General features: G+C 48.0%; 1 protein-coding gene across 1 annotated transcript in view; it reads right to left on the bottom strand.

Moving 5' to 3' along the window:
* The window catches only part of MLXIPL (MLX interacting protein like), a 44360-nt gene that overhangs the window by 3250 nt on the left and 16317 nt on the right, over window positions 1-24793 (bottom strand). The window contains exons 8-15 of the mRNA XM_083479228.1: window positions 8925-9106; window positions 7281-7845; window positions 6402-6475; window positions 5827-5992; window positions 3604-3710; window positions 2315-2434; window positions 1247-1374; window positions 551-674 (exon numbers count right to left, since the gene is read on the bottom strand). Of these exons, the coding sequence (XP_083335354.1) occupies window positions 551-674; window positions 1247-1374; window positions 2315-2434; window positions 3604-3710; window positions 5827-5992; window positions 6402-6475; window positions 7281-7845; window positions 8925-9106 (1466 nt within the window). The remainder of the gene's footprint in view (window positions 1-550; window positions 675-1246; window positions 1375-2314; window positions 2435-3603; window positions 3711-5826; window positions 5993-6401; window positions 6476-7280; window positions 7846-8924; window positions 9107-24793) is intronic.

Genomic DNA, 24793 nt, shown 5'->3' with positions numbered 1-24793 from the left:
CTCTATCCACTTTCTCCATGGATAAGAAGAGACTGGAAGAAGGTATGATAGTCAACTTCAAATATCTAAAAAGCTGTCACATGGAAGAAGGAGAAAGCTTCCCCCTCCCCCCCCCCCCCCCGCTCTGGAGCGTTGGACCCAAGCCACTGAATTCAAGTTGCAAGAAAGAAGATTCAGACTAAATCTTAGGAAGAACTTTCTGATGGTAGGAGCTGTTCAGCAGTGGAGCAGACTTCCTTGGAGGTTTTTAAGCAGAGATTGAATGACCATCTGTCACGCATGCTTTTGTTGAAATTGCTGCATTGCAGGGGGTTGGACTGGATGACCCTCAGGTCCCTTCCAACTCCACAATCCCATGATTCTATGCCATGCATCATTTTATAAATGATGCCTGCTACTCGACTTTTATCTCAATTATTGCTTGCCCCTCCACTGCTGCCTATTTCCAATTAATCCTTACCAAGTACTGTGAAAGTAGTTGTGATCACAGACACACACACACACACACACACACACACACACACTCTCTCTCTCCTCCCAAAAAGGATACAACCCAGAACTTCCAGTTCTGCAAGGTGCAAGAACGGACGTAGTCATCAAACATGTCCCGCATCTGGTCGAAGCGCTGGCGGGTGATGGGCACCCCCGTGGCAGGCAGCTGCTGCTGGCACAAGCTGCAAAAGGAACCACAAGGAGACAGTTTTACTTTCAGGGAAACGATCTCTGAGATCATCTGCAGGGGCGTCGCTAGTCTTTCCTAAATTGGCAAGGCTTGTTTAACAACAAGGAACAGAGCCTTTCTTGTCGTCAGCCCAGTCCTGTGGAACTCTCTGCCACTAGATTCAGCAGGCACCTTCTGTGCTAACTCTTGAAATGCCTGCTGTAAACTTTTCTAAGTCTGCCTGGCCTACGCAGGCAATTAAGAACACATCTTTTCACAATGGTTAACTGATGTCTGTTTTTAACTTTTCAGTGGTTTCCTTGTATGGTTTTATGCCTTTATTGCTGTAAAGGGCTTGGTTATATGTTTTTACGGCAAGCAGTATACAAGTATATAAACAAACAAATAAATCACCAGTGCTCACAAAGCGCTGTGGCTTTTCCTGCATGGTTTGATGTGAACCAGCAAACGGGGCAAAACGGGGCTCACATGAAACAGGGAAGGTCAGGAACTGGCCTGTTGGCCAGATTGAGATCCCCGCCCCTGAGATGTGCCTCCCCCCCCCAAAACCACATAGAGTCCTACTTGATGGCAGCGTTCAGCTCATCGATCTGATCCCGCAGGTGTTGTGCCTCGTCCTGCAGGGCAGCTCGCTCTTGCTGCAGCTTGCCAATGTACTCAGCCGTCTTCTGCAAGGTGGTGGCTTTGCTGACCTGCACAGCATCGTCAGGTGTGGGGAGGCAGGAGGGAGAAAGCGGGGTAGGCTTAGAGAGGCCGGGCTCATCAAGAGGCCAGAGAGAGCTTCAAGACCCCCAGCCATTCAATGTCACATCTGCTGCACCATTGCAGGTGTCACATAACACCAGTTCTGCATTTGTAAGAAATCGATCTTGTAGTGCAGCTGCACCTACACTATGGAACTCCCTGCCTCTTGACGGCAGGCAGGCACCTTCGCTGTACTCTTTTTGGTGCCCGCTAAAGACATTTTTGTTTAAGCAAGAATGTGGCTTAATCTGTTTTGAGTTTGCTGTTGGTTTTATCTCTTGAAAGTTGTCTTCCTTGATAATTTCATTGTTTTATCTGTAAACTGTAAACTGCTTTGGGATGGTTTCTCTTGCAACCAAGCGGTGTAAAAATCTCATGAAATACAGTGGTACCTCGGGTTAAGAACTTAATTCGTTCCGGAGGTCCGTTCTTAACCTGAAACTGTTCTTAACCTGAAGCACCACTTTAGCTAATGGAGCCTCCTACTGCTGCCGCTGCGCCGCCAGAGCACGATTTCTGTTCTCATCCTGAAGCAAAGTTCTTAACCCAAGGTACTATTTCTGGGTTAGCGGAGTCTGTAACCTGAAGCATATGTAACCTGAAGCATCTGTAACCCGAGGTACCACTGTAAGTAAGTAAGTAAGTAAAATACAGAGAATGACTCCATTCCAATGCTGGGCATCTGATTGGCTTGCAGAAATTCTCTGGTTCAGTGCCCGGCACTTCGAGGATAAATTCCCTGCCTGAAACCTCGGAGAGCTGCTGCCAGTCAGCCAGATGAGCCAATGGCCTGACTCTGTATAAGACAGCTTCCTGTGGTCTTGCAAGCCTCAGGGTGCCCCTCCCTGTCCTGTTTGTCTGTTCCCACCCCAACCCCTTGCCGCTCACCTTGAGGCTGGGCTGGGAGCTCAGGGTGCTGACCAAACTGTGAAGGGTGTCGAAGCCCAGCTTGATGTTGAAACGGCGCTTCTGCTCAGCCGAGATGTGGGTGATCCGGCGGCTCTCGGTCTGTGGAAGAAGGAAGGGCAGTTGCTAGACGGGGGTGGGGTGCAGAAAGCCACTCCTGTTGGACGGTCTTGGAAGGTGATGGACTGTCCCTCCTCAGATGTTTTTAAGCAGAGGTTGGATGGCCACCTGCCAGGGATGCTTTTGCTGCGATTCCTGCATTGCAGGAGCTTGTAGTAGATGGCCCATGGGGTCCCTTCCAACTCTATGGTTCAGATTTTGGTATGCCACGTAAATATCTAAGAGGAGCATTGGACAGAATGCACACCTGCATTGCCAATGTGCATTGGCAAAGGCCCCAGGTTCAATCCGTGATGGTATCTCCAGGGAGGGCTGGGAAATATTATTATTATTATTATTATTATTATTATTATTATTATTATTATTATTATTAATTTCCCTTTATGTACCACCCTTGATCACAAGATCCCAGGGCGGTGTACAACATTAGGAACAGAGCATGAAAATTAAAAGATAATAAAAAGCAGAATAATGGGCAGAGTAATAACAATAACAACTCCATTTCTTTCTCCCTCTTTTTCTTGGAGTAACTTCTGCAAGGTTTTCAGGATCACAATGCAATATGAAAAAGGAAATGGATACAAAAGAAGACACACAAAAAACAAGCAAAGGACGGCCAGAGGATTAAGTGCATATACCGAAGGCAATTGACCCACCTGGAAAATATATATATCATTGAATGAGAGGATTGGGAATGTGAATGAGGGAGCCAGGAAGTATGTCTTATAGCTCCCATACTTCCCACGAGGCTGGTGAGAGGAATTAATTCAGGTGACCAACGTTGGAACACGAAACAGAGTCCAAACTCCCACCAAAGAGTACATTTGTATTATTGTTGTTTATTTTTTGGACTTATGTCCCACCTATTTCTCCAAGAAGCTCAAGCTCTCCTCCTCCTCATTTAATCCCCACAACAACCTTGTGAGGTAGGTTAGGCTGAGAGGCAGTGGCTGGCCCCCAAAGTCACCCAGTGAATTTCACAGCCGAGTGGGGATTTGAACCCAGACCCTAGTCCAACATTGCACCACAATGACTCTCTTTTCATTGGGAGGTGACTTGTCACGTTTTCTGCTTTGATCACTACCTGTCCAACGGGATGCAAGCGCTCTTCATCAAATGCATGCACAGACCCCTCTGTTTCGCCCCCTTACCTTGCTTGGCTCCGTCTTGTTCCGACTGCACGAGTAGGGGCTGGGTGAAATCATCCCCTCCACCAGCAGCACTGGGGATCCTTGCCCCGACATCCTCCGGTTACTGCCTGAGGAGGGAGGAGAAAGAGACTCTGCTGTTCTTAATCACATCTGAGCATGCACAGAGTGTTTCCCCTTCACCACTGACCCACAGCATAATGGAGGAGGGCAGCGTAGCTCCGGGATATGGGGCTTGTGTTTCGTTTTGTTGAGAGCAGGAAGGATGGCATTGTCCCCTGAGCATCAGAGGAACTGATGAATGAGGAAGCAAGATGTGATGGTGCATAAGTGCTGCCAAGCCTTCCATCCCGTGCTCAGGTCATATATAAAGGTAAAGGGACCCCTGACCATTAGGTCCAGTCGTGGCCGACTCTGGGGTTGCAGCGCTCATCTCGCTTTACTGGCCGAGGGAGCTGACGTTTGTCTGCAGACAGTTTTTCTGGGTCATGTGGCCAGCATGACTAAGCCGCTTCTGGCGAACCAGAGCAGCGCACAGAAACGCCGTTTACCTTCCCGCCAGAGCGGTACCTATTTATCTACTTGCACTTTGACGTGCTTTCAAACTGCTAGGTTGGCAGGAGCAGGGACCGAGCAACGGGAGCTCACCCTGTCACGAGGATTCGAACCGCCAACCTTCTGATCAGTAAGTCCTAGGCTCTGTGGATTAACCTACAGCGCCACCCGTGTCCCCAGGTCATATATACGTGGTCAATAAAACCCTATGTTTTGGTCATTTCCCAAGGGAGCAATGGGATTACCTGGGGGGAGGGAGCGCTGGATCTGGGCCCCTCTGAGCCCACTGACCGCTTCTTTACGATTGACCAGGCTAGAGCCTTGAGCGAAACACCTTCCTCGCTTCATATTTAATGTTTTCCTGCTCTTCCAAAGCTATTTCCTTTGATCGTGTTTGTTTCTATTTACGAGTTGTCACAAGCCAAGTTCCACACAACACTGGGAGGTGGGGGGAGCTCATCACGTGCGCATGAAATAACACACGCGACACACACCTGTGACATCACACCTGTCGGGAAGAGGCCGCGAGGCCCAGGGAGGCCTGCCAACACCATGGATTGGCCCAATAGGGCCCCCTACTACCACAGGGAGGTCTGGTGGGACCCAGGCCCTCAAGATTGGGGGGGCTCAGCCCCGTCCCCGCATACTGGGGGGGGGGGAGACAGGGACTGAGCTGTTCTCAGTCCCACAGAGTTGGCATCTATGATCACAAGATTACTGGTAATAGCCAGGCTTTTATTCAGCTGGAACTCAGTTCCAGCAGTTCCCAGGTGGGTGCCAATGCCATTCTAAGAGAACAAGGCATTCATGGTGAGTTTGGGCACCAGTTTTTCTAGAAAAACAGCACTGGTAATAGCTATTGATTTCCTTATAAATCAGTCACTGTACATCTGCGGTAGGGAAAAGTTTGTGCATGTCTGGTAAGAGGGTAAAGGCGGATGTTTCATGCTATAAATTTCCTTCACCCTGACACATTTGTTCAGTGCTTTTTTCCTTAAAAAATGTTTAGGGGTACTCTCATTTTGACTCAAGAAAACCACCATTTTATAGTTCAAACCGGGGGAAATAAATACAGTAAATGGACAAAAGTACACAGATTCACAAAATGGTTAGGGGTATGTGTACCCCCCAGAAAAAAAGCACTGCAAGAAGGCGCAGCAATATTTCTCCTGCAATATTCTTGGCTGAATGTGATTGTGTTACTAACTTCCTCAGGGGTTGTGCAAACTGCTATTCTGCATAAAGCTGTTTATAGGGCAGGGGCCCCTGGGGGTGAGTTTATGGAACCAAGGGGGCGGTGGCTCCAGAAAGTTTGGGAACCACTTCCTAAAGACATCACAGTCTCCAGTGACTTTCATTCCAGGGAAACTGAACCCAGGGAAAACACAGGAACCCCCTGGAGGGTCTATGAGGTTGTAGGGGGGCAGGCACCAATATATGCAGGTCAACACAACTGCCTGCATTTTGGGATCCTTCTTTGGGGGCATGGCTAGGGACTCTCCACAGGCCACAGCGAGGGCCATGAGGAGTTCCCCACACACTTCAAAATTGGCCCCTTTTGCTGACTTGCTACAGAATAGCCCCTTTACACGCACAGACAGACGTATAATCAGAAGTCAATAGAGCTGGAGGGCTGTGCTGGGGGATGACTGCCAACTCTGCGCCACTCACCACAGACAGGGGTGGGGGAGAGCCGTTCCGTCTTGGGGACGAGCAGGGGTCCCGATGGCAGCGCGGCCGGGACGGACTGCGAGGGGCTGGAGGCGGGGGACAGCCGAGGGCTGAGCTGGGTCATTCTGGGCAGGAAGTTGGCCGGCTCCTCGCCAAAGGCATTTTGCTACAAAGGAGGACAGAAAGAAACGGTTAGAAGGCACTGGCTCGGTGGTGAGGGTGCCTGCGGAACTCACCACCACAGGATGTTGTGGTGGCCAGCGGCATAAACGACAGGAGCCTGTAGAGGGTGGCTCTGTCAGTTCATAGCCCTCCTGGCAGCAAGGAATGGAGCTTCCAGGTTCAGGGAGAGTATACCTCTGAATACCAAATTCCAGGATCAGTCAACGGGATGGCTATCTCCATTCCGCTTTGCATATGAGCTTCCCAGCCCCGACTGTTGGAGGCAGCAGGCAGAATTAGATGCACCCTTGGCCTGATCCAGTGGGGTCACAGACCCATCCCTTCCCACCCCAAAGCCAGTTTGGAACCCAGAAAGGAAATGCGGACCCCTGCTATCAACAGTTGACTCCTACCTGAGGTTCAGGCACCGGAGGAGCAATGGTGTGGCTAGGACCAGGCAAAGCCTCTTGAGTTGGCTCTGGTTTAGCTGCAAGAAGGAAGGAAAAATGTGTTGAAGCCAACTAGTTGGGGGACTGCGGCCATTCCTCGCTAACTTTCACCCCCTGAGACTTCTGCCTCCCTGTGCCTTAAGGTATGCAGAACAGGTATGCAGAAAGGTATGTGGAGGGGGGCTTGTACAGCCTCTTCTACCTGTCCCTCTGCAGCTCATGCCTAGACCACCTCCCACTGTTTCTCATTGTGCTGTAGTTTGCAGCGCCACCTGTCTTTGGCCAAGCAAACTGCAGCATGATGACACATTTACCTTTTTATTATATCTGTGGGTGTATCCTTGATTAACTGGAGTACCTTTTTTGGTCAATCAGAATTTAGCCTAGTGGTTCCCAAGGTGGGTGGTATTGCCTCCTGGGGAGCAGCAGGAGCTAAGGCGGTGGGAGCTAAGAGCTAGGTCGGTGCTAAGAGGCAGGTGGGCAGCCAGGGGCTGGAGGTATAAATGACTTTCAGGTCTTGAAAAGCAGGTATCACTGGATCAAGTTCATCCACTAAACAGTTTGAGCTGGATTTTGAGTAGACGTGCAATTAATTGTGACTGTGTTGAATTTGATTGTGTCATTCTCTTCCTAAGTGATTTGAGCAACCCGATATTCTGAGTAAGACTTTTTATAGGGTAGGGGGTACTGGGAAGGAGTTTACAGAATCAAGGGGGCAGTGACCCAGAAACGTGAGATAGCTGCTGCTTTAACCAACCAGTCAGTCAAACATCGCAGCCCTGAGCTCAGTGCACGTTAAAGAGCAGAAGGGACCCTGGAAAAGAAATCCCACCTTCCGCCTACCTGAGATCAGCAGCTGTGTCAGACACGGGTTGGGCATTGCCACAAGGGGAGGTGCTGGGATTCTCGAGGGCCTCTTGGTCTTGGCATTGGCCCCCTTCGCCCTGGGCCGGTCACTCCCCGACTGTGGCTGCCCCCTACCAGCAGCAAATATGGGGGGACTTTGCACACCAGTGTGTAGTTGTGGGGTGCTGAGAGGAGAGTGGTACCCTGAGGACAGGTCCATGCTGTAGCCCGGGACATTTTGGGAAAAGCAGGGAGTGGAGAGTGATGGGGATGGGGGTCCAGAGTAGAGCGGGGAGGGCGGGTAGTGGAACTTGGGGTTGGGGGCAGGAGGGCGCCCTGGCTCCTGACTCAGCAGAGGGGCGCTGGGCATTGGGGTGGGGCAGTAGGGCCCGTAGGGGTCTAGGCTGAGCCATTTGCCAGGATACGTATATGGGAACATGGACTTCTGCTTGAGGTCGGGGCCGAGGCTGCTGGGGGGCGTTGAGGAGGGCGGAGCCGACAGGAGGTCATGGTTGAGGAAGGCGCCAGGCGAACCGAGGTGAGCAGGGCACCCGCTGGCTGGCTGTGGGGAGACAGAAAAGGGAGGGAACAGAGAGGTGGGTGCAATTTGCTGACTCTCAAAAGAAACTGCAGGAGAGTCATTCAGCAGCTCTTGTCAAGCTTCTTTTTGCAATGCAGAGGACTAGAAGCTTGCAAACTGGAAAAAAACACAGCAAATTAGGGGGGCCCTGAGATATTAAGGTGCCTCAGGGAGAAAACTCAAACCATTGAAAACATTAATGTTATGAGTTTGAGGTGGGGGTCAGTCTGGATGATGCCCTGACTTCCTTCCTATTCTTGGGGTCCTGTATCTCTGGGGGACAAGGTGTGAGAGCAAGCTTGCCACACCAATATTTTTGTTTGGTCAGTAGTTGTGGCTGACTAGTTAAGCACAATGAACAGCACAACCAGAGATGTTGATGTGTGATGTGGACCAAGGTAGGAGAGCAAGAACAACAGGAGTCCGTTTGAGCTGAGCTGGAAGCTGGCTGGAAGCCAGAGACACAGAGACCAGCTTGCTCTGTGCTGGATCCAAAGCGGCAATTATTGGAAAAGCAAGATCTGTTGTGGGGTCAATGCTATGAGCCCCTGCATGCTAGGCTCAGGTTCTATATGTGTAAATAAAACTTCAATCTCTGCTGACCGTCATTCAAAGGAAACTGAACTCTGGACGAGTGCCTGGAACCCCTGAAGTCTCTCACTGCTCAGAGATTTGGGTGGCATGTAACAGTATAAATAAAGACCAAATCTTGCTGTTTCGCCATGAGGTGGGACAACTCCATCAGCCTGTTTATAGCAGGGCCAAAACTGGTTGGGTGGGACTCAGCACCATCTGACTGGACAGCAAATAGCTCAGCCTCCTGAAGAAAGCCAGACCACCTGTCCATCCCAGGAGTCCACACACACAACAACCCATGCAAATTACCAAAGTCACTCTGCACATGCACAGATAACCCATACCAGCGAGAGGCCTTCATCACCCAGGAACTTCTGCTCAAGCTACGCCTCTGACCAGGGCAGGAATTGTAGGACAAGAGAGCAAAATGAGCCTAGGGCAGAACCATCAGCTGGTAAGACTAAGGGCAAGCAGAGCTTTCGCACCTGGTGCCGAGGACTGGGCAGGACGGGAGAAGCAGCAGGGCCTGGGGAAAGTAAGGTGTCTGCAGCACTAGAGAGGAGGGTGGTGCCGGTGGTCCCGAAGAGGGTCTCTGATGCAAAACAGGGCTGGTCCTGATAGTTCAGGGACGTCTGAGCTGGCAGCGGCCGAGGGCTGGAAAAGAAATCTGGGCAGGGGATGAGAAAGAAAGGTCAGAGCAGGCCAGGCAAATGGCTGCACCAAACATGCCATATTTTGCAATGTGACGAAACCGTGCCAATTCCAACAAATGACATTTGTATTTATTTGCATGGAGAGGACCAATTCATGGAGACAAATTCATGGAGGAGAGGGCTATCAAGGGCTATTAGCCACAAGCTCTATGCATTGCCTCCACAGCTGGAGGCAGGAAATGCTTCTGAACACCAGTTGCTGGAAACCATAGGAGGGGGAAGCGCTTGTGTGCTCAGATCTTGCTCATGGGTTTCCCAAAGGCATCTATGCCATCTCCATGTCCCCTGGAAACCTTTCAGGCAGGAGGGGGACAAATATCAAGGAAGGCCATGATGTTTATTCTTAAGCCGTGATGATGATGATCAATTTTCTTTTCTTTTTCTTTTTAAAAATTTGTTAACACAAAAAAGTGCAAACATAATGAAAAGAAAGAAAACACCGAGCATCAGAAGACTAAACCATAAAGTGTCACAGCCTGGACGGACAGAAATACAGGGATTCAGCACAGCACCAAAGGGATACTAAAGGATTAACTCATACAAAGAGTCCCCCTGCAATTAATACAGATTTATAAAAATAAAAGGATTATCCACCTGTGAGTTTCACCGTTACTGAGAATAAAGATTCTATATAGTTTTAAATGAGCCCGATATTTGCATATACAAATAGTGCTGAACAATCATGTACAGTACCTCAATATTTGTATAATAGATAAAATCATGCCATATTATTTTTAAAATGTCATTTTTAGATACTTTTTATGAGATGCACAATTTTCTCTCTCTTAACTAAATGAATGGGGCGGGGGGGGGGGTGCTTCCAAAGAAAGAAAACCAAAGACTTAATTCACCCCCTCCAACCTGCCAGACTCCTTGCTGCATGTAAAGGTACAGGTGAATTTTGTGTAAATTAAGGACAACCAGGAAGTTTCCTTAGGGTACCCCAGTGTTATCCCAAAGTTTTGGGGGAGGAAACTGTGCTCCTGCTTGTGCCAGTTCTGCGAGGGGGGGGCCTCCTCCTGCTGCTGCCACCCATGCTGCCTTCATCCTCTCACCTGGCCAACTACCAGTTTGGAGCGGCTGTCGTTTCAAGCAGCAGAAGAAGCAAGAGTGTCTGCAGTTGTGAAACACGAGCATTTTTGCTGCATGGGCAGGCAAGCCCGTGTCAGGGCCGCCCACGGGTCACTCAAGCCGCACCCGACACCTTCCGGGGCCCTGACCGCAGCAGGGCGGGGGGCACAGCGTTGCCACATTTGCAAGTCGAACCACCCCAAACATGCAATGCAATTGCCCTCTGCCTTGCACGAGAGCCTGAGGCTGCAGAGGTCAGGGGTCAGCTCCAGCAAGATTCAGTGTTGGTGGATGATGGGAGTTGGAGTCCAGCTGCATCTCTAGAGGGCCACAGGTTCATCATCCCTGATCTAGCCCAATCTCACAGCATCCCTCTGGGGTGTCGGGGAGAGAAAGAACTTTCTCGTCACTTGCGGGGGGCTGGACTGCATGATCCTTTGTGCCCCTTCCAACTCTACAATTCGATCTGCTATTATGCTAGCAACGTCAGACAATTCTCCTGGGAACACAAAGAAGAGCGAAAATTGCTGCAATCTGAAAATTTGTCTGAGGTCAAGAAAAGAAACCATGCAATATTGTAAAAGCGGTGTTCACTATTGATGATTTTTTTTCCCCAGTGCACAAATGTTAAGTAAATCAGTAATGTCATTTTCTGCATTGTTCTGACAACTCCGTTCCATGGAAATTAATCACGCTGATTTTAACCCCTGCAGATAGGGAAACGAATTAATGTAGGTGTTAGCAAAAGCTGAATTGCAGTGGAATGCAAACAGTGCTGGTTGTGATTAATGTGGTATGGGACAGAAATCACTGCCTCCGGACAGCTAGACATGCTACTTGATCTTTGAAGGAGAGTTGCAGGGGATTGACATAAGAATGTATGAATATCCCTGCTGATTCAGGCCAATGGACCACCTAGTCCAGCCTCCTGTTCACACAGTGGTCCCCCAGATGCCCGAATGGGAAACCCACAAGCAGGACCGGAGCACAAGAGCCCTCTCTCTCCCCTCCTTTGGGTTCTAGCAACTGGTACTCAGAAGCATTGATGCCTCAAACTGGGCAGGCAGAGCATAGCCATCCAGGCCAGTAACCATCAATGGCCCTCACCTCCATGACTTTATCTAATCCCCTTTCAAAGCCATCTAGCTTGGGGGCTAACATCGCCTCCTGTGGCAGGGAGTTCCACAGTTTAACTCTGCTCTGCACGGAAAGGTATTTTCTTCTATCCGTCCTGATTCTTCCAACGTTCAGCTTCATCGCTTGTCCTTAAGATCTAGAGAGAAAAACTTCTCTCTCTCTGCTTTCTCCCTGACGTGAATAATTTTGTAAACTGCTATTGTGTTGTCTCTTACAGTGGTACCTTGGGTTGAGAACTTAATTTGCTCTGGAGGTCCGTTCTTAACCTGAAACTGTTCTTAACCTGAGGTACCACTTTAGCTAACGGGTCCTCCCGCTGCTGCCGCACGATTTCTGTTCTCATCCTGAAGCAAAGTTCTTAACCCGAAGTAATATTTCTGGGTTAGCGGAGTCTGTAACCTGAAGCGTCTGTAACCTGAAGCATCTGTAACCAGAAGTACCACTGTACTCACCTTTTCTCTAAGCTAAAACGTCCCAAACGCGGCAACCTTTCCTCATGATCATTCTGGAAGCCCTTTTATCAACATTTTCCAACTCTGCAGTGTGCTTTTTGAGGTGAGGCAACCAGAACTGCAGACACTATTCCAGATGTGGTCACAGGGGTCTTTTTCTGTGTGCGAAGCAGGTGCTCTGTGCCACTGAGTGATGCCTCTTCCCCATGAATTCAGGCAGGCAGCTTGGCTTCGTTGGGGCGGGGGTATGAATTGAGCTATATCCTTCTCCAGCTAGTGATGGGGAGGCCATGAGTTCAGGTCACATCCTAGCACCAAGTTACGTAATTTGTACTTTCTGAACCAGCCACCTTTTGAAATATGCAGACCTTTGAATTCCACGATGCAGTTCTCCAACCAACATTTTTTTGGGGGGGGGGGAAAGGCTTCAAAAGTGTAAATTAGGGGAAAGCATGCTCAAAAGTGCTTACATTCATTGAAGTACCGTATTTTTTGCACCATAACACTCACTTTTTTCCTCCTAGAAAGTAAGGGGAAATGTCTGTGCATGTTATGGAGCGAATGCCTGTGGGTGGTGGTAGGGATCTGCTGCAGTCGTGAGCAGAGGATCCATGGTTCCCCTTCCTTCCCTCCTCCGTGGTTACAAAGCATGGATCCACATGGATCCTCAGGATTTTTGCATTGGGCTACTCCAAACTCACTGTCAGATCACTTGTCTGTGGCCACAGAATGAACCACAAAAATCATATATCCACTATTTCGTTTAGATTTTTTTTTTCTTGTTTTCCTCCTCTAAAAACTACGTGCGTGTTATGGTTGGGTGCGTGTTATAGAGCGAAAAATACGGTAATGCATGCAAAATGCATTAGGAAAAGTTGTTTGCAAGAATGTGCCTATCTTGGAGAAATAAGAATATAATTGAAACTGCCAATATAGCGCAACTGCATTTGAAATACTGTGGATGGTTCTGTTCCCCTCCCCTCATATATATATATATATATATATATATATATATATATATATATATATATATATATATATGTTTTCGTAGATTTTCACGGGTACAGGAATGCAGGTTTTGGTGTCCTCGGGTGTCTTCCCGTGTAAAAGTTGGGGTGTCTAGGCGACGTTTCGACGAGGTCTCACTCGTCATCTTCAGGCTGGTGCTTTCGGCTTCTTGTTACTGGAACAGAGCGGGATCTCAGTGTTTGAGTTCCTATAAATACTGTAGAGGGGTGTGGTGTATGGCCTCAAAAGTTCTGGGCAGAGGGGAAGTTCCCAGGCTAGTGTTCTTTTCTTCTTTTGTTCCTTAATTACTTGAGGGATATCTTGAGTGATTTATTGAGTGATATTCTGAGTACCACTTAGGTGGGTCATTAGGTGTGGATTAGTTGCTAAAGCCTTCGTGTCTTGACCTCTTGAATTTGTGAAGAGTTTTTCTGGGAAGATGGCTGTACTGCACTTAGTTGTGCTCTGGCTTGGCTTCGTGTATAGGGGCGAGCTGTGGTTTTGTGCCCTGTGCCAGCCAGATCTGTGTAGGGATTGCAGGGGGGTGCAGCATCCGGAGGTGCCACTATGGTTTGGTTACTGGATGGTGTCTGTAATTTATCTGTGGAGAGGGTCTGGGTTTGGGTCTGGTGTGGTTGATTGGTGGTGGCGTTCTGTGTGCCTCTGGATCTGGTGTCGGTTTTTGTGGGGAGGGCTAATTTCCAGATGTCTGGCAGGCGGGACGTGTCGTCACGCTTGTTCATGTTGTGAGGGTGTTTCTCTATCTCGATGGCTTCCATGATTATTCTCTTGTGGTGATGTTCCATGTTAAAGAGCAATTTGGAATCTGCAAAATTAATTTCGTGTCCTGTTTCTTTCATGTGTTGGAAAAGAGAGGAAGATTTTTCTTCTTTTTTGACGGCATTCTTGTGTTCTGCGATACGTGCATTTATTCGTCTGTTTGTTTGTCCAATGTACGTGGCTGGGCAGACTTTGCAGGGTATTTCATAGACCCCTTGGTTTTCCAACTGGATTTTATCTTTGGGGTTTCTGAGGATATTGGCTATTTTTTGGTTGGTGCAAAAGGCTGTTTTGATATTGTGTTTATGGAGGATTTTGCTAATTTTATCTGTAGTGCCCTTGATATAAGGAAGGAGGGCCATGCCATTGTTTTCTTCTGTGTCTTGGTTTTTGGGGGGTGTTTCTTTTTGGATTAGCTTCGTAACCCTGTTTTGCTGGTATCCATTGGCGATTAACACATTTGAGAGATACCAAACCATAGTGGCACCTCCGGATGCTGCACCCCCCTGCAATCCCTACACAGATCTGGCTGGCACAGGGCACAAAACCACAGCTCGCCCCTATACACGAAGCCAAGCCAGAGCACAACTAAGTGCAGTACAGCCATCTTCCCAGAAAAACTCTTCACAAATTCAAGAGGTCAAGACACGAAGGCTTTAGCAACTAATCCACACCTAATGACCCACCTAAGTGGTACTCAGAATATCACTCAATAAATCACTCAAGATATCCCTCAAGTAATTAAGGAACAAAAGAAGAAAAGAACACTAGCCTGGGAACTTCCCCTCTGCCCAGAACTTTTGAGGCCATACACCACACCCCTCTACAGTATTTATAGGAACTCAAACACTGAGATCCCGCTCTGTTCCAGTAACAAGAAGCCGAAAGCACCAGCCTGAAGATGACGAGTGAGACCTCGTCGAAACGTCGCCTAGACACCCCAACTTTTACACGGGAAGACACCCGAGGACACCAAAACCTGCATATATATATATATATATATATATATTGTAGAGCTGGCAAAAACTTCAGGAAAGAGCCACTAAAATAGTCAAGGGACTGGAGCAGCCCCCTTGCAATATTTGAGACTTTTCAATTTAGAGAAATGGCAAGTGAGAGGTGACATGGTGGAAGTTTGTAAAATTATTCCTGGCATAGAGAAAGTGGATACAGGAGAGTTTTTCTCCCCCTCTCAAACATAAAATAATAAAAATATAATCTTTTTAAAGACATTTTTTTTTTTAAGATAGGTGTGCAAGAGCCCTGAGTCAGCTTTGAAATGTTTGAGCCCCTCAGTGGGTGGGTGCAGTTTCTCCCTTCCAGGTCTCCCTCCCTGCCCTCTTGCGCTCGCCTTGCGTGCAGCCTGTGGCTAACCACATCCCGTGGCCTTCCCGAATCCGAGCCCCGTGACCCTGCCGTGCCCCCCCTCTCCCTTCCTGCCCCTGCGCCGCAACCCTCTCGCTTCCTCAGAGTCAGACGACCCCCAAACTGCTGTGGCGGCACTTTCAGGGCTCCTGCGAAGGGACACACATCCAGCACGGGCTTGTTTTCTTCCTCATTCCGGAGTGGAAAATTTGCAAACCGCAACCCCACATCAACCCCTCTGTGGCGGTTTTTTCCACCGTCTTTGCTTGGGCTCCTTGACCCATTTCAAGTCCTGACCTTTAAACGCAAAGTCCCCCATTTGAAACCCTTTTGGGGTTTTTTAGCCACTTGCCAACAATTGATCGCGCCTGCACGAGTAAAAACTAATTGCCCATTATTTTGTCATTTATTGGTTTCGCACAATTTACGTACTGCTTGATTGTGGGGGGAAAGAGAATTTTTACATCTCAAAACAGTTTTCAAAAAGGAAAAAAACAATAATATTCTCCCTAAGAAAAATGGGCGATGGTAATTTAGAGCTTTCAAAAAGTTGAAATAACAATAGACTAAAAACTAAGGCTTTCATCAAATTTCTAAACATCTGCGTAGGCTTGTCTAGACCCCCCCCCCCCCCAGGCACCAGAACGAGTCTTGTGAAGGTACCTGCCTGATATCAATAAGCAGGGAGTTCTAAAGTGTAGGAACTTAACTGATTTACTGACACAGTCCTTTGCACAGTTCCCTGCTGGGCCTCCTAGAACAGGCCTGCAGCAAAGGTTGCAGGCCAGTGTTAGGTGGCCGACCAAAGGGAGACAAAGGGAACGAAGGACGGAATTGCTAAGCTTCCTGCATTGCAGGTGTTAAGTTGTGGGTGAACATATCAGACGACACAGCAATTCTTCAAACAGCTCTTGTTTATTCACAGGCCAGAAAAGAACTGAACTGAAGGGTTCAGCCAGCCTGCTTATATAGAGCTCCACTAGAACGCAACAGTAACCATTTTCTGTAACTATCCAATCACTGAGCATCACTTTCAATCCCTTATTTGCATATGTGGACCTGAGTGAAAACTATCTACAGAATCCCCCTGCTGGCCCAGGGCGAGAACTTCAGTACATAACACCAGGGGGTGGACTAGATGAGCCTCGAGGTCCCTTTCAACTCTACACTTCTATGATTCTATGAATATGGCAGCCGATTTGCCTTTAAGCGGGCAGTGCAGTCAGTCCCTCGTGCCCGGGTACAAAGGCAAATGCAAAGTGCTGCGGAATTGCGGCGAAGTGAACCCAAAACCAGGAAAATGAGAGAAACTGAAATTGACTGATTTGTCTGTTCCTGCTCCCAGCCCCTCCAAAAATAACTCCCCTCCATAACACACAATATGCCCTCCTAAACACACACACACACACAGGCATCCTGGGCCAAGCCATTTCCCCTTTTTGTCACCCCATCAAACAGACACCCTCCCCCCCAACACCCCTCCCCTCCAGCACATTTACTACAGCCCTCATTGCTTCATGCAAACACAACACCGCCTATGCGGTTTTCTCCTCCACGCCCCCCCTTACACCAAAATATCCACATATATAACTTCTCTCTTCCTTTCCACTGCAACTTCCCCTTTGCATGTAAACACCAGATCGTCAGCATTTGCCTTTTTTCAAAGAGCTGTAGTAGCACACATAAATAAACCGCCACGCTCTCCCGTTTCTGCCGATTGCTTCCTTGCACAACAGCCCTGCAAGGTAGGGATTCTCTGAGCCTACAGAATGTGCCTAGTTCCATGTTTGCAAGCAGAAAATGTACCTTGAGCCCTCACATGTCACCATAAGAAAACCCAGCGGGTGTGAAAATGCCTTTCATCTCGCATTCGTCCCTTAGGAACGCATTAAGCTTCCTGCATCCCCACCCCAAGTCAGACCATTGGGGGTCCATCTAGGTCAGTATTTCCTGCACTGGCTGGCAGCAGCGCTCTCGGATTTCAAGCAGGGCTCTTTGCCTGGGTGTCTGTGGGATTCTTTTCCCCCAGTGGGAATTCAAAGGGAAAGGGAAAGAACCGTGCATGGACATTTTGCCTCATCTCTCACATTCTACAAACGCTAGGGGGGGGGGGGAATTCTCTTTAAAAAATAATAATAACAGCTGGGAATCTTGGACTACGACCTGGGAGGCCGGAGGTCAAATCCCCACTCAGCAATGAAACTCACAGGGTGACCTTGGGGGCCAATCACTGCCTCTCAGCCCAACCTACCTCACAGGGTTGTTGTGGGGATTAAATGGGAGAAGAGAACTATCTATGCCACTTCCAGTTCCTTGGAGGGACAAAAGATGGGACAGAAACACAATAAAGAAGCAGTAAATACAGGCCAAGGACTTTGCTACTGATTTTAGCTCATGTGCTAAAATGCGGGATAGAATGTAAGTAATAAGCACTGGTATGGGTTTGGGGGGTCAGTCTGGATGATGCCCTGAGTCCCTCTCAATTCTTGGGGTCCTGGACCCAGTGAAGGTCAGAATCTAGCAGAGGAGATGGCTGAACTGGTCCCTCGGTAAGACAGTGACCTTGGCTGGCCTCTTCAGTGTCCCCATCAGCATCCCAAAAGAATGAGCTCAGTTGCAAGAGCGAGCACTAAGTGATGGGACCCTGCAGGCGAATGGGTGGGCCTTTCCTTCACTCCCTCACCTAGTTGCTAGGTAGGAGAGCAATAGCTAGTAAGATGTGTGTGAGCTGAGCTGAAAGCAGCCTGGAAGCTGGAGACACAGAGACCTGCTTGCTCTGTGCTGGATCTAAAGCTGTGACTAATGGAGAAGCAAGATCTGTTGGGGTGTTGATGCTGTGAGCCCCTCCATCCAGTGCTCAGGTTGTACAGATGTGCAAATAAAACCATATATCCTAAAGACACCACAGTCTCCTCTGACTTTCATTCCAACGAAACCAAGCCTATGTAAGCAGCTGGATTCTCTCAGCACTCAGAAATTGGTGTGGCCCAAAACTGGTGTACCCTGGAGCCAAAAAAACAAAACCACCAGAAATTGGTGTGGCATGCAGCAGTATTTTAAAATACTCTTATAAGTCACCACAAGACTAATTCTAATAGTAGGTGACTAAGAAATTAATGGATTGATTAAATAATAAGCCTCAACTTTAGTCCCATGCCACATACAAATAAGCAAAACGAGAGGACTTTGTCTATCATGGAAAGAGCAGAGATTTCATGGCACCGCAACTTCCAAAATGGATTGCGCCATGCCCCAAATTACAGTTCAAGCAGCCGCCTCTCAAGTTTCCATTCCGATCACGAGTTTGAATCCTCTTCTTGCATCAGCCAAGATGTTAAAAGAGAGACTAAAGCAACCTCTGGGTTTTATAAAACGTGTGCGGTGGGGGATGCACACGTTAAGATTAAGCCACAGAAGGCCCTGCCCTACCCCGTTTTGCAAAAAGCAAGAATGCAAAATCGTCACCAGGTTATATTAACACTGAGAGGGAGGCAACTGGGAACTGGCACAGAAGCAAGGCAACTCACAATCTGTGGTAGCACCCCAACTCTGGAATATGCCCCCTCCTCAAAACCACATGTGTCATTGCCAACGTTACAATCTTTTTGGCACCAGGTTAAAGCCTCCCGATTTGCCCAGCCAGGGCGAAAGTGATTTTAGCTGGAATTCTTATGTTAAGAATGTGAAGAGAGCTTGCTGGATCAGAGCAATGGCCTACCCACTATCCTGTTCTTATAGTGGCTGACCAGATGTCTCAGTGGGAAGCAGGATTCGAGCAAAAGGGAACCCTCGTGTTCAGAGGCAATGCTGCTTCTGACCACGAAGGCAGAGCATAGCCAACATGGATACTAGCTTTCAATAGCCCTCTCCTCCTCCATGAATTTGTCCAATCCTCTTTTAAAGCCGTCCAAGTTGGTGGCCATCACTGCCTCCTGTGGGAGGGAGTTCCATAGTTTAACTCTGCGCTGAATGAAGAAGGATTTTCTTTTGTCTGTCCTGAATCTCCCAATGCTCAGCTTCATTGGATATCCAGGAGGAGAGAGGAAGGAAAACTCTACTCCTCTCTCCATGACATGCATAATTTTATAAATTTCTATCGTGTCACAGTGTAGTGCAGTGGTTAGAGTGTTGGGCTAGGACCTGGGAGTTCAGGGTTAAAATCCCCAGAAATTCACTGGGTGGCCCTGCAGGGAGGGGAGGCTGTCACTGTCTTTTCTCAGCCTAACCTACCTCACAAGATTGTTGTGGGGATAAACTGAGGCTGAGAATAATGTCTACCACCTTGAACTCCTTGGAGAAAAAAGTGGGATAGAAATGCAGTAAACAAACATATGCCTTTTCTCGAAACTAAAATGTCCCCAACATGCAAGAATAAGGAATAAAATGTGATGTTAACATATTCACCAGGAAATTCTGCCAGACCCACACAGGAGATCAGGGGACTGTCAGGTACACAAAAGAGCTTGGCAAGCCTTTAGTACAGCTCTGGTTGGCACCTGTGGCCCTCTAGATTTTATGGGGAGACCCCCCCAACTCCCACCGGGGGCAGCATGGCGAGTGGTTAGAGATGATGGGTGTTGGACTCCAGTAGCATCTGGAGCGGTGACCCCCAAACCTCCTTGGACCTGGAGCATATCTGGTAATCTAAGAGGCTGTTGTGGGTACCAAACACACACATGTGCCCATTTTACAGAAGAAAAACTGACAGCGGTCAGAATTACTCCCAAATCAGACAAAACTCAACCAAAATGAAACACAGACAAGAGAAGCAGGCAACTATACCAACTTTCCAACTGCCCTCAGTTCCTGAGCCTTTCAAAGTGGCCTCCTGGGCAACAACCAGGAGAGAACGTTTTTCAAGGAGCAGAGCTGGAGCTGACTGTAGCGTTAGGTAAAATGGAGCAGGTCATTCCAGCAAGAATGCTGGGCAATGGTGGCGTGGGCAGGGCCCATCCTGCCTTTAAGCCAGCAGCAAAGTCTCTCAGGCTTTTGCCAGGAGGACCCAAACCGACAGATTCAAGTGGCCAGGAGAGTCCAGCTAAACATACGGAAGAGTTTTCTGTCAATAAGAGCTATGTAACCATGGAGCGCTCCTTCACTGGAGATTTTTAAGCAGAGGCTGGATGGCCATCGGTCAGGGATTCTTGAGCTGTGATTCTTCCAATAATTCTCCCTTCCAACTCTACCTTTCTCTGATTCCCACTGCCAGCTGCTCTGGGATTCAGTGAGGGAGGGTGTCCAGAGAGCAGGGGGCCGACTGCAAGCAAGATTAGGCAGTTCCCCACCCCCTTACCCACCCCCTGCCCCCCACCCCAGTCTCCTACCTGCAGAAGGGGTCCACCCGCGGTCGGTTACCATCCCTAGGGTGGTCTGCCACGGACCTGCCATGGGGACTTCTACATATGGCTCAGGTTCCTTCTCCAGCCTCGGTTCCTCATTCACGCTGCCCTTTGATTGACAGGCAGGAGCCCAGGAAGCCTCTGGCTGGCTGGGGACAGAGGTGGTGACCTTACCCCCAAGCCCATTGCAACAGCCCTCCGTGGGGCTGGCCCAAGTGCCTTGCTTGGACTTCCCTCCACCCACCCAAGCCACGCAAGCTCCCAGAGCATCTGGAGGCAGTATGGAGGCGTTCTCAGCCTCCCACAAGAACGTGAGAAGAGCCCTGCTGGATCAGGCCAGTGGCCCATCTAGTCCAGCATCCTGTTCTCACAGTGGCCGACCAGATGCCTGTGGGATATTAGCAAGCAGGATTCAAGCCCTTTTGCCTCCTTCTGTTTCCAGCAAATGGCATTCGGGAGCATTACAGCCTCTGACCAGTATAAACAAAAATGGCTATCGATAGCCCTCTTCTCCAATTATCTCTTAAAGCCATCCACGTTAGCAGCCATCACTGCCTCCTGCAAGAGCACATTGCATAGTTTAACTCTGATCTGCATAAAAAAAGAATTTTTTTCTTTCTGTCCTGAATTTTCCATCCTTCAGCTTCATTGCTTGTCCACAAATTCTAGTGTTAGGACAGAGGCAAAAAGAAAAATCTTTATCCATTTTCTCTATGCCATACATAATTTTATAAACTTCAGATACTCTTAGTGTCCCTGTTTTCCAGGGACAGTCTCGAATTTACAGACGGTGTCCCGGCTTTTGATTTGATAATGGAATGTCCCGCTTTTCCTTAGGACGTCCCTATTTTTATCAGAGGGTACAGAGTTATGTGACCCCAGAGCCAAGCCAGAGCAGTTTTTGAAAGTATTATGCTTTATTATGTTTTTTTTATATGTTGGAAGCCACCTAGAGTGGCAGGGGTAACCTAGTGTGATAATTATTATCATTATCGAATAGGGTGTCCTTGTTTTCATTGGAGAAATGTTGGAGGGTATGAAACTTCTATCCTGTGGCCTCTTAATTCGCCTCTTAACTCTTGTTTTCTCTAAACTGAAATGTCCCAAACACTTTTCCACACCTTTTTCAACTCTAATTTTGGAGGGGATGTGAACCGAACTCCAGGAGTTTGCAAAGGAGTCCAGCACTTCAGGTCTGGAACAAGAAAAGACCAAGAAGGAATGGATACTTGTCAAGGAGGCGGGGGCTATGATCCCTGAAATCCAAGCTGCATAGGTTTCCTGCAAAGCCCAGTGGATCACAGCACCTTGCTTTAACCAGAGGGTCTCTAAGGAAATTAAGGCAGCTGGAAAGCTGGGCGTCTTGCCAGCATTTAGAAGTGAGGGAGAAATTCAGTTTGGTTGCATTTTCCTGATAAACGACCAGAACCTCTCAAACTAGCCAGCAAACTGGATGGCAGCTATCTTTTGAAATTCACACATCTCTGAATTTTGCAGCCCATTACTGCAGATTTTTTTTAAAAAAGATTTTTTAAAGGGGGGAGCAAGGAAGCTGGTGCAAAAGACCGAGGACTCATCACACACACAATTTTTTTATTACATATTATCTTTACCATTATTTAGATTCTGCCTTTTCCCCAGACTGGGGACTCAGGGTGGCTTACTGTTAAAATAGAAACAGCTAAAAACTTTGGGGGGGGGGAGTAATTAAAAAGCAATTAAACTAGCTGATTTATTTAATAACATTTATACAACAACAACCCTCAAAGCAATTTAGAAAAAGGTGAAAGGATAAAATCAAGAAAAATTTCACAGCAATAATTTCGAGCAAACGAAAAGTTAAAATACCGAAACATTAAAATCCACACAAACTTTCTATGCATCTGGGCAGATTTCTCTCTAAACAGGTGCCGAAAAGAGTACAGCAAAGGTGCCTCCTCGATATCAATAGGCAGGGAGTTCCAAAGTGTAGTTGCTGCCAAGTGGCGGGATCAAGAGAATGGCCTCCTCCCCAGATCTCACACCCTGGGAAGGTTTGTATTCTTTCAGACAGCCTGGTATGGGGCGCGCACGCACACACACACACACACTTGGCTCATCCTAACCAAATCACGAACCTTACTGTGTGATCTTGGGCCAGCCATTTGCTCTCAGCCTAACCTACCTCACAGGGTTGTTGTGGGGATAAAAAGGAGGAGAACTATGGAGGAAAGGTGTGGTATAAATACAATAGATAAAGAAACTCAACCCTCCCCCCTTCTTCAGGTCCTCAGCCCTCTATTGCTCGACAGCCCCAGCTGCCCCTCTTTCCCCTTTCTTGGGTCAAAAGTTTCCCTTCCTCTCTCGTCTCGCCCCCAGTGTGGTTTCACATTCCTGTAACCCAAACTCTATTTTGGGAACTGCTGCAAGATGTAGGCACTCTATTCTCACTCAATATATTGACCGTCCCATTTTTGCCCCCTCTGCCAGTCTGGCTCACACACACACACACACACACACACACTCCTCAGAGCTCCTCAACGCTTCTCCATCCCTGCTTTAGTCAAACCTCTGTTTGTTGTTTAAAACCATCCTTTTAAAAACCTGGCTTTTCTTTTGCTCTCCGCCCAGACTTCATGTAAATCCAGGACTGTGACGCAGCACTACAGATCCTGCAACTGGAGCTGTGTGACGACAGCCTTACATTTCTATGTATATAGGAAGGAAAAAATCTGCCCCTCCCAATGGCCCCCAAACCAGTATCTGTTATTCTTTGGGAGTACAGAATGATGCATTTCGTAATCAAATACGGTACGGAGATCTTCTCAGTACTGGCTCTCCGTTTGTGGAATGCCCTCCACAAACAGCTAGTGCTGACCCTGGTGGGTTTTAGAAGCTACTCAATGGCATTTTTATTCCGCTAGGCTTCGGACTAAATGGGTTGAGAATTGAGCCGCGTGTCCTCGTTGGTATGTTGTATGTGATGAGGGGTTATTTGGTTTCAGGTAATCATTTTATGCTTTGTGTTTGTTTTTAGATGCCCTGAGATTATTTTAATGAAGTGTGGGCTAGAAACCATTCTAAATAAATAGCGAAATGGTGCCTGTTTCCTATAAGAAAAATTAAAAGAAAAAGAGAGAGAGGAAACCATTCGTGCCTCTACTACAACCCACCTCAGAACAGAAATGGACCCTTCTAGAATATTTGAGGGGTCACTAATGCATGGTTCATCGCTAATTCTCAGCCATTATAACATCCAAAGAGCCCCAAATTTTTCGTATAACACTATGAAGCCTTTTTTTGCCTTCTCTCTGCTAAAAATCCCTAAATGTTGTAACTTTTCCTCATAAGGAAGCTGCTCCATCCCCTTGATAATTTTGGTGCCCCTTTTCTGAACCCTTTCCAGCTCTAAAACAACCTTTTTTGAGGTGAGGCCAACACAGCAGTACGCAGGCTTTCATCGCTAAGTATTTTTGTGTAACAGCATCATGATATTGGTGTAATTGACTGACGTAAATGACTATCAAGCAGACTGATCATGCTTTTATGTTTTCAAAAACTAAAAAGAAAAGAGGACAGACCTGAAGTTTGATCCCGGTACGGTGGAACCTCGGGTTACAGATGCTTCAGGTTACAGACGCTTCAGGTTACAGACTCCGCTAACCCAGACATAGTACCTCGGGTTAAGAACTTTGCTTCAGGACGAGAACTGAAATCGTGCGGCAGAAGCAGGAGGCCCCATTAGCTAAAGTGGTACCTCAGGTTAAGAACAGTTTCAGGACCTTTGGAACAAATTAAGTTCTTAACCCGAGGTACTACTGTATTGCAGAGACTCCTAATATTGCAACCAGGGCTTTTTTTTCAAGCTGGAACTCGCCAGAACTCACTTCCAGCACCTCTCAGGTGGGTGCCATTGCCATTGTTAGAGAACAAATCACGGTGAGTTCTGGCACCTCTTTTTCTAGAAAAATAGCCCTGGTTGCAACCCACAGCTCAGCCTCAAACAACAGAGCTACGAACATAAGAAGAGCTTGCTGGATGAGGCCAATGGCATCCTCTTATCACAGTGGCCAACCGGAAGCCCCAATGGGAAACCTGCGAGCAGGATTCAAGCACAAGAGCAGCATTCTCCCCTCCTGCAGTTTCCGTCACGGCTCATAGCCACCAATAGCCCTCTCCTCCATGAATTAATCTAATCTTCTTTTAAAGCCATCCAAGATGGCGGCCATCACTGCCAAACTTTCCTCTCTCCACCTTCTCCATGTGCCAGGCGTCATTTTAAACACTTCCATTGTGTCACCTCTAATTCACCTTTTCTCGAAACTAAAAAGAAGTGTTTCAGTCTTGCACTGCTCAGGGGCCCAGTGTGCAGTGGCTCCAGAGCTGCCCTCTGTTTTAATCCCGCTTTCAAATAACCGCAGAATTGCAACCTTAGAAGTGCTCAAGGGGTCCCAGCGTGGAAGCAACCGGTTCCCCCCAAAGTCGCTCCAATTTCCCATACCTCCCTTCC

The sequence above is a fragment of the Podarcis liolepis genome (assembly GCF_965112155.1).
Source record: "Podarcis liolepis genome assembly, chromosome: 16".
NCBI lineage: Eukaryota > Metazoa > Chordata > Lepidosauria > Squamata > Lacertidae > Podarcis > Podarcis liolepis.
Note: the sequence above shows the minus strand (reverse complement) of the source record. Positions and strands in the feature narration are given on the sequence as shown.